Consider the following 10,000-nt stretch of genomic DNA (forward strand, 5'->3'; position numbering starts at 1 on the left):
TTACAGCATTTAAAGCAATTTTTGGTGCAGAGAATTAACAAACTAGGGTGTGAAGATTATGAAAATATTTTCACACGAATGGAGTCCGATTGCAAGTTAAGATTTGGCTTTAAGGCGTACACTAAACAGTTAAATTTGTTTCAGTCTGTATTTCTTAAGCAAAAAACATGTGGTGTAAGTGATGGAACTGGAGATCTACATGTATATCCACCAGGAACTTTACAATGTAGTTGGTTTCTGGCGTTGCGGAGGTCAGGGTTCAAATAACGTTCAAACTTGAATCTTGATTCTGTCTGCAGTTCAAACATATGGGTTTCATAATATAAACTTATCATATCTACATCGTCTCCAGGTTTATTGCAAACTCACATAATGACCAGCTGCCTGTTGCCTTGATAGCTCAATAATTGGTAGGAGACTGAATTTTTCAGGCTTTCCTTTCACTACTGCTCATGACAAGTAGTTACATGTATGCATGTTTAACTTTGTTTGTAAATCTTCACTTTAGTTGGCTTTACAGTAGTTGGTACTTACCTACTGGTTGGGGCACTTTGGCTGCCCGTGCACTTACAAGAGGAATGAATGGGATCTTAAGCCAATTCAGACCAGGTTGGTTAAGTGCTAAGTGAAGGTATGAACTGTCTGTTGCTACAACTCCAATATTTCCATTCCCTGCATAATGTTTATGTAATACTATTGTTAATAGTTAATTATTGGTAAAGACAACCATGACGCATAAAAAGACAAGTAGGCTAATCAAAGGTTATCATTATTTAGTATGTACATGTATACAGTAGGTAATCATGTGATTTCAAGTGCAATTTGGTCTAAATAAACACAAGTAAAATTTTTCAGACAAACAAAATTGCTCGAGCCCGCAGGGTAGTGCAATTTGTAGTCTGAAAAATTTATAAGTGCTTAAATTTATACCAAATTACACCAGAAATCATGTGATTACTTATTAACAATATGCATGAAAACAAGGAAGACAAAATTTAAAAAGTGAAAATTTTATAGTGCATGCTGTAATCTTCTATATGACTTCTATGAAGGTCATTCAAGAAAATGATTACTGAAAAGTAAAAATGAATATCAGGTTTTTCACAGTGTCAAGTTATTTTAACACTACATGTAGCTTTTTTGCTCACCAAGAAAAGGCAAGTAAGGATTTTCTGACGTCTCCAAGGAATTATGTGAAATCACCGCATCACCATTCACAATTCCTTGCTTCCATTTTGACAGCAGATCTTGAAGACAAACCTCATCATATGCTGAGAAGAAAAATGAATGCCTTCCCCTTGTTAAAGTACTACTGTTTTAAGATTTTGTTTTAACTTATGTCATGGAAAGTCTGGGCATAAAAATTAATGGTACAGTGTAAAGGGGTTCATTACTAAATTAAAAGAAAGTGTGATACTGCATCAATGGGTGAACAAGACACAGAAATTTGGTATTATCAACGTTGAAAGGTTTTTGAAAAGATTGTGTGTTTGTTTTGCTTAAGACTTTGATTTCCGAAAAGGTACATTGCATTCTTTAGTCTAATTCTGAAACTGAGATCAAGCATTTTGGTTAAAATGAAACAAAAAAGCTTCTCTTGCTGTATGTGGAGTTCCAAAATAATACCATAAAGATAACAGAATGTGCTAATGTTAACTACATGTATTAAGAACAATTCAGTGGCAAACTAAACAACATGACATTATCAGTCTCTCAACAGAAGCATGATTATGATAGAAGTGAATATTATTGATTCAACCACGTACAGTATGTTATAAAATGCATCAAGTATTGTAAAAGATTTACCAGGAGCCTCAGGTAGACTCCCAGGTCTGCGGTGAGGCATAAATCTTGACAGAAGCCATAAGAAAAACACTGTAAATATTCCTACACCAATCAGTGCATTCCTACGTGACCTGCAAACATAATGTAAAATAGTTGAAACAAGAAGGTACCTAATAATGCGTGATGGAATACAGCGAAAACAATAATTAGGCCCAAAAATAGTCTGCCTTGATGATGACCTCTTTTAAGAAAAAAACAAAACATTGATCTGATGTTTATTATAGAGCTAATACTGGGATCTGGGAGAACAAAGTGGTACGTACCCTGTTCTCTCAATTTCCAAACACATGCACAACTACCTCAAATCAACCATAATTTACTATAAATAGTATTAATATTGATTGGACTGGATTATTATTGACCATCATCAGTAATATTATCGTTTCATCCCAAGATCTATGTACTGTATGAAATTAGATATCCTTGATAAATGAAGGAATACGACATCAGACACCATATTATGATTGTTTTTCACTACAGTAGTATGGTTTAGGATTTATATACCGCACATATCACGAGTCTTAGGGAGGTGGTACAATATTATTCTTTCTCTATGGTGAGATCGGACGTAAGCTTGTAAATCTTGCCAAGATTTTCTTCTGCGCCTTAAGTAGCACAGATTTCCACGATGCAAATGAATAGATACCGGCATATGGTTACATTTATTTTTAACTGGCTTAACATACCCAATATACAGAGATTCGCCTTAATTTACCACAGAAAACTAATTTAAAATCTTGGCAAGATTTAAGGCCTTCATTTTCTTCAGCTAAATTACCTCACAAGCGTAAGAAAGGCAAGTCTTCCTTTTATCCATGTCAACAAATTAGCAACATTCAATACTCTCCACATAAATATATGGCCTTATTCAAGTCATGAAATTGAAGACAATACCATCACCTTGGACGCCATCTTGGCGACTGCAGTCTCTATCCTAATTCAGAGGTAATGTATGAAAAGTTATGCGCAACGCTGATCCTCGTCCCCAAGGCCTTTTTAGCTTTGGGATCCAAAGCAATATTCTACCTATTTTGACAAAGTTAAAAAACGAAGTTTCATGCATTCAAAAGTCTTTCTTTTGAGCTTTCCTTTTGAAGATCATAGAAAGATTTGAGGTACCAGAAATACGCTCGAAACGTTTAGGAAACAGACCCGGCCTAGACCCAGGTCTATGCACTGCCAAGGCACGAACGCCTGGCTGTTGATGGACAAATTTCTCTTGTCTTTTGCTGGGCGGTAGCTTCTCGAAATGAATCCTTTGCGAACAGCTTGCTTTGGTAAAAGACAACTCATTGCTTGCAGCCATATGATCAGATGGTGTCGCTTATGCTCTTCTCATCTTTATCGGACGCAGCCGCGAAATCGTCTTATTCAACCATGGACGAATTTGGGTTGGGTCCTATCGGGGAGGCGGGACTTTTCGAAGAAAAGCTCACTTACCGACACAGTACACGATATAGAAGATGATCATCCAGAGAACATTGAAATTTTGCAAACGCTACGAGCTCGTCATCATTACCATCATGGCGAACTGGCAGCCAAGAAAGGCCACGGTGTTTACATTCTGGAGCCGGATTTTAAGTGGGGAAAGCGCCGATTTCAAGCGGTAACAAGCGAACATAGAATGAACGAGGCCTGTGGACTGATCGGTTCTATTCAAAATTGGCATGTTGTGGGCAAAAAAATTGAATCTGTTAGAAAGCTAGACGGGAAAACATTCTTCGGGAAAGGAAAGATCGAAGAACTAACTGAACGATTTGACGAAGTAAGAGATTCCGAGATAGGACTAGACAGTGTCTTCATTGATGTGGACAGGCTGAATTCCAGGCAACACAAGGAGTTAGAAGACCTGTGGGATATGAAAGTGTTTGATCGTTTTGGTGTAGTTTTGCAGATATTTAAGGAGAGGGCCAAGACAGCAGAGGCAAAGATACAAGTGGAGTTAGCAGAATTGCCTTATATAAGGTAAACCCTTTATATTTGTCAGGGCCTGGACAATCGATGGAATCAATGATCGATGACAATTGATGGCAAGCAATATCAATTAATCGAGTGATGTTGATAATCGATGGACAATCAATCGCGCAAGGTTTTTGTGATTATCGATTGTCATGGATTATTAATGTCATCGATAATCAATGAGAATCGATCAATAAATAACATTGATTTTTGTCAATTGCCAGTAGGAATTACCAATCGATGAAGTTTGCTATTAATTTTGTGTGATTATCCATTGGTCTTTGATTGGCCAATGCCACTCAATGCCAATGAATTAAGCGTAATCGATTGCCACCGATTGGTCAATTGATTTGCTGATCATTGACTTCCATCTATTGTTTAGGCGCTGTGTTTGTACACACGAGTATTAAATGCTTAAATCGAAAGAAATAAAAAAATCCAGGTTGTCCTCGGGCAACCAAATCAAAATGGTATATTCGATCTCCAACGCCTACATGTTGGTGACATTGTATGTTGGCTCTTGCATTAATTTTTCCCGCTACAGACATTCAAAACACAGGAAAATGCTCAGCTGCGGCAAATCAATATTATTATTACTATTAACATCACACTAATATCGGACATTGACAATAGAAAGCCAACAAGTACAGACAAGTCGGGTGGTACATTGTCTATTTTTGGCTGGGTTGTCCGTTATTTTTGCCTGAATTGGGCAACCAGGCTTTTATTTACCAAAAACTGTTCATCCAGTAGACTTTCATGGGATGACAGGACGATCCCTTATTTTGAGCACTGATCTTGTGGCGGGTGTTGCTGTTTGTGGGAGGTAGCAACTTGAATGAACATAACAACATAATCCGAAATGCAAATTTTTTTTTACGTTTTTTGCGCCTGTTTTTTCAGCTAAGGGGACTAAGAACATGGAGTATCTGGAATATGACACATTGACTTATGCTTATCTGTTACTGTATGTGGTAGCTTTTATAAAATAATGCAAGGATATTGCATGAACCTGGTTTATTTTTGGGAATAAAGAAAGCTACAGTCCAAGTGTTCTCTGGAATATGGACATTCCCAAAACCACTGGCATGATGTGATGCAGTTAGTGCTCTTTTCAGGTCAAGATTAGCACATGGTGGGGAAGAAGGAAGTAGCTATGATCAGCAGAGAGGTGGAATGCATGCACTCGGTGGACCAGGAGAAACCTATCTAGAGAAAGCAAAGAGAGTACTGTTTGAAAGGGAACAAAAACTGAAAAAGAAACTGCAATCTATCAAAAAACATCGTGATCACGTAAGACATGAGCGACATAAAAAGCATGTACCAACTGTGGCAGTTGTTGGGTACACAAATGCAGGCATGTAAGATTATTGGCTTTTAAGGATAATTTTTTATTGTGTTTGTACAGTTGCACTTTATTGTATCCAGACCAGTGGGAATGCAGTTTTTTCAGTAGGCTACAAACATGCTCACTTGTTTGGAGTAAATATGACAAGTATTTTGGGGACGTGAAGCCACTCACGCACGAGAAGAATCTTATCATACCGCTGGCTCCGTCTCCAAACATTGTTCACCCCAAACTAGTGAGCCTGCTCTCCGGCTAGCCATGGAGGGAAGTAGTCTGGATAATGGAGAATATGAATATTAGCATGTATAGTAAGGAATACTGTAGGCAATATATTGTGCAATATATATATATATATTTGGCTGTTGACACTTTTTGTAGAGGTGGTTTTTTTTCCATTTTAAATGGAAATGCTCTCTATGCACAAGTTTAGATATCCATGGTAAATTTTAAAGATTTAAGACTGATTTGCTGATTCCAAGTTTCTTCATCTCTTCACAGGGAAGACAACATTGATAAAAGCTCTGACTGGCGAGGCCAAAATGCATCCTGAAGACAAACTATTTGCAACTCTTGACGTTACTGCCCACCCTGGAAAGCTGTCATCTGGAATGACAGTACTCTTTATAGACACAGTTGGTTTCGTGTCAGATCTGCCACCTCAACTTGTGGAATCCTTCTCTGCCACGTTGGAAGATATTGCAGTATCTGTAAGTAATTTAAGTCTCAATGATATCGTTTTTTTAGTGTCTATTTTCCTGTAGGTGAAAGGCAAGAAAAAATTATTTTTATCCATTCTTACACTAGCATTTTCCTATCGTTCTCACCTACATGTATCTTCACTGAAACTCATAAGTAAAAGAAAGCGAGGGATCCTTTGGTGTGTTAGACTTGAACCAACGGTATTTAACACTGGTGGATCTAGGATAAATAATGACCGGTTTCCAAAACAAGGAAGAAGGAGGGTTCTGAGGGCATGCTCCCCGAGGAATGTTTTGGATTTTAACTTTCCAAAGTCCTCTTTGCCCTGTTTCTGACCGATTTCCGTAAAAGGGTGGAATCCGGTATGGATCGACCCCTGTAACACTCCTATATTTAGCGTATTTAAATAACTCCATTTCAACTTGTCTCACCCTTAAGGTTAGGTTCAGTCTCCAGCCGTGATCGCGGGCGCACCGAGACACCCATGGCTGGAGACTGAGCCTACCTTAAGGTCTCCTCTCCAAAGACCCGTTTTCATGGGATTTTTCAGAGGATAACACAAAAGAAATTTACGAGTGTTTTAAAACGAAAGACTCGTCAAAAGGCAAAGATTTCTTTTGATTTTTTAATGAAACCGTTATCATCTTTAAAGAAATTAAAATTAATAATTTTTAAAGGGAACGTCATGAATGATACAAAATAAAATCAAGTGAGAGTTATCTGTGCGAGTTGCAGGTAGCCTGCAAATAATTGACTCTTTTTATGTGCCTATAGCCAAAGACGGTTTTATGTTCTTGAAAGCTCCTTCTGTAATTTGATGCTCAGCTCTTACAGCGGTTTGGCTGTGTCGAAAAGTGGGACGGGGCCGTGGGGACAGGAAATATCATAGGCAGCCCAAGCTCGCGTCGCTACAGACAGCCGTTGAGAATTTCAACGCGTTATAAGACTTTGTATGGGAAATAAAATACCGTTGATTATGAAGCCTAAAAAATGCTCTATTTAACGTTCATTCAATAAAATGAATAAAAATGACTCACCTCTGGTGTATTCTTTTGCCTTTTGGAGCTTATTTTACCGTTTTGGGAAGTCCGTGTTTTCAATGTTCTAAGACAAAGACACTGAAAACACGGACTTCCCAAAACGGTAAAATAAGCTCCAAAAGGCACAAGAACACACCAGAGGTGAGTCATTTTTATTCATTTTATTGAATGAACGTTAAATTGAGCATTTTTTAGGCTTCGTAATCGACGGTATTTTATTTCCCATGCAAAGTCTTATAAAGCGTTTAAATTCTAAACGGCTGTCTGTATAGTGACGCGAGCTTGGGCTGCCTATGGAAATATGGGGAATCGGAGACATGGCGGCGCATTTTCGAAGTATCGATTTTCAGAAATTGGAGATTTTCCTCAGTTTGTACAGCCTCTCAAATGCATTATATTTTGCAAAAACGATCATCTGGTATGTTTTTGAAGTACCTGGAAGTACCAACTAAATACACACCGAAATTAAAACAATTGGATTCTCGAAAAGTAATTCTCGCCACCCGTCGCAGAACTCGACTGTGAAACAACGCAGAAGACCTGATGGCGCATTGCTTCCACCCATTGCTTCCACGTTGCAGCGTATGTTGTTCTTGTTGTTGTTGCGCAGAAACGTGAGCCTTATGACTTCTTTTGTATATTAATTGATGTTTGAATACCGTACCAGTGTCCTTGTAGCGGCCTTGTGACCGCAACTTTCCTGGTGCTTGTTCAAGTAGTTACCTTTGATGAAAATTTCGGCTTGTTACTGAGTACCATTGATATTGTCGAAAAGCTGAGCTAAGTAACTCTTAACTCAAGCGTGTTAAGGCTTGACCAATCTCATAAATTGGCATATTTTTGTCTTACGAGGACGCATTTATTGAATCCACGTTAACTTAAAATCTGCATGCTTAGCTTTCGACTCGCTCTTTCATCTGAAATGTGTCACGTGATGTTTTAACGGCTAAAAACAATTTAAACTTTTTATCGGAAACGGGGATGGAAAAGCCATGTGTGGCTTTATCATTCTGCCTTTTAATCATATGCTCATCTTAACAGAAACGGTAAATTAAAGAGGTCAAGTCACATGATAAATGTCCATAGAAATCACAATGAAAATAAATCAACCCACGTTAATCTGTATAATTATAGGTTAATTGCTGTTTTAAGCGTTTTCAAGAAAAAAGTTATCAGAATTTGTTAGGGTAAGTTCCGGCAATATCAAAAGCAAGCATCATGACGTTATTAGTCAAGAAATGTAAGGTGACACAGAAGCAGCTTTCATGGAATGAGGAAAGGTTACGTTTATACAAACGTTTCATGGAATGATACGAGTAAAATGCATAAAAAATGAAAAGGTGAGGATGCAAAAAATGGAAGTACTTTGAGATCTTTGCTTGGGGTTGTCCAATTATTGAAATTCAAACCATGATATACTTGAGGAAGTGTAAAATGACCTGAGAAATGGTCATACTAGCGTTTGGTTCATGTTGCCCATGTCAAATAATTAAGGACTTAAGGCAATAGAATTTGTCCCTTCGTTTTTTCTAAATTTCTCAACTGTGTAACTTGAGAGTAGTATCTGTTATATGAAGCTTAAATCGGTGTATTGAAACTCACCATACCATACCATGTATATTTACTCCTTTGTTTCACGTTGTACAAAGGAGGAACTTGAAACCGGGGTACAATGCAGTTACGATCAAAAGACGAGGATTTTGTGAAATATGATGAAAAGTTCAACAAAACTGTTTAGTGCACGAAATGCTATTCACAAGAGCTTTGAAGTCTAATCTCAACTTGCAGTCAGACTCAATTCGTGCAAAAGTATTTTTATAATCTTTGTACCTTTGTTAATTCTTCGCTCCAAAAATCGCTTTAAATACTGCAATTTGCATTATCTGATATAATTTTTCCTTGATAATGGAGTCATGACTACTCCCAAACGTCGGATTTTATCTTTTTCATCGTTCGTGTTTACAGTTTAAAGTTCAACAAATGGTAAAAATTCATTGCCAGTTCATGGAGTCCCCACGTCCCCGTTCCACTTTTGGACACAGCGCTAGCCCGGCGATTTACTATGCCGTGTTTAGATTGCCCAGAAAATTGTCTCTTTTCTATGCATTTTGAAAAAGGATTTAGTGGTCCATGTACGAGACATCAGCCATCCAGAATGTGAAGCTCAATTGCAAGATGTCCTGACAGTCCTCGAAAAACAGCTCGGCATCAAGGCTTCTCTGATGGAAAACATGGTAGAAGTTCACAACAAGACTGATCTTTGGTAGGAGTATGATTTGGTTTTAAGTTATTTTATTTGTTGTGCATTATAATGAGGATATATTCCAAGTAGCGTCAAGGAGCCGGTTAGAGGATCAACTACCGTGCTGGAGATCGTTGGTTCAAACTCCGGCCGACTAAACACTAAAAGGCCGTTTACACGACAGAAAAATTGGGTACAGACCCGACAAGAAAAGAGTACGGACATCACATTTTTGCCCGTGTAAACTTTGCGGATCATGTCTTTTGGCATGGGTACGGAACCCGTGTCTTTTTCGGTTTTGGGGCCATAGACGTCTATGGCCCCAAAAAAAAAACGGGTCCGTACCATTTTCTTCATTTTCTTACTTCAGCTTGCTTAATAACCTCATTGATCGCATGCGCACGTCAAAATCGATGCGGTTTGGAAGTGTTTACACGGAACCGTTTTCGCCAGAAAATCCAAGTCATGATGGTATAAGCGAGCGCTGCAGGTCATTGTTTTACCAATACAGAAAGTATTCTAAACATTCATAAAAACTAACCTTAGGGCTAAAAACTGTTCTTAGGCCTAATTAGGCCTAAGGTTAGCTTTTATGAATGTTTAGGATACCTTCTGTATTGGTAAAACAATGACCTGTGACCTGTGTTTTGTACCTGCCGGTAACCGTATTCAAATCGATGCGGTTTCGCTGTTTACACGGCAGATGAAACCGCATCGTTTTGAAAACTTTTGGCACGGGTTTCAAATTGACACGGTTTCGAAAACAGTCTCGATCGGTGTCCTGTGAACAGAAGGTATAACCGATGCGGTTGCAAATGAAACCGCGTTCGTATAAACGCTGCCTAAGGAAGCATTTACACGAACGCG

General features: G+C 38.3%; 2 protein-coding genes across 3 annotated transcripts in view; one reads left to right on the forward strand and one right to left on the reverse strand.

Moving 5' to 3' along the window:
• LOC138019373 (uncharacterized protein KIAA2013 homolog) overlaps nucleotides 1-2,782 on the reverse strand; it is a 17,533-nt gene extending 14,751 nt beyond the window's left edge. The window contains exons 1-4 of the mRNA XM_068866139.1: nucleotides 2,624-2,782; nucleotides 1,807-1,916; nucleotides 1,149-1,271; nucleotides 535-672 (exon numbers count right to left, since the gene is read on the reverse strand). Coding sequence (XP_068722240.1) covers nucleotides 535-672; nucleotides 1,149-1,271; nucleotides 1,807-1,916; nucleotides 2,624-2,697 — 445 coding nt within the window. The 5' untranslated portion in view covers nucleotides 2,698-2,782. The remainder of the gene's footprint in view (nucleotides 1-534; nucleotides 673-1,148; nucleotides 1,272-1,806; nucleotides 1,917-2,623) is intronic.
• Nucleotides 2,783-2,819: 37 nt separating this feature from the next.
• The window catches only part of LOC138019374 (putative GTP-binding protein 6), a 19,716-nt gene continuing 12,535 nt past the window's right edge, over nucleotides 2,820-10,000 (forward strand). The window contains exons 1-4 of one of the 2 annotated variants that reach the window (XM_068866140.1): nucleotides 2,820-3,810; nucleotides 4,923-5,161; nucleotides 5,651-5,859; nucleotides 9,009-9,154. In XM_068866140.1, the coding sequence (XP_068722241.1) occupies nucleotides 3,095-3,810; nucleotides 4,923-5,161; nucleotides 5,651-5,859; nucleotides 9,009-9,154 (1,310 nt within the window). In that variant the 5' untranslated portion in view covers nucleotides 2,820-3,094. The remainder of the gene's footprint in view (nucleotides 3,811-4,922; nucleotides 5,162-5,650; nucleotides 5,860-9,008; nucleotides 9,155-10,000) is intronic. The other variant, XM_068866141.1, reaches the window with a different exon arrangement.

The sequence above is a fragment of the Montipora capricornis genome, chromosome 10 (assembly GCF_036669925.1).
Source record: "Montipora capricornis isolate CH-2021 chromosome 10, ASM3666992v2, whole genome shotgun sequence".
NCBI classification, from domain to species: Eukaryota; Metazoa; Cnidaria; class Anthozoa; order Scleractinia; family Acroporidae; genus Montipora; species Montipora capricornis.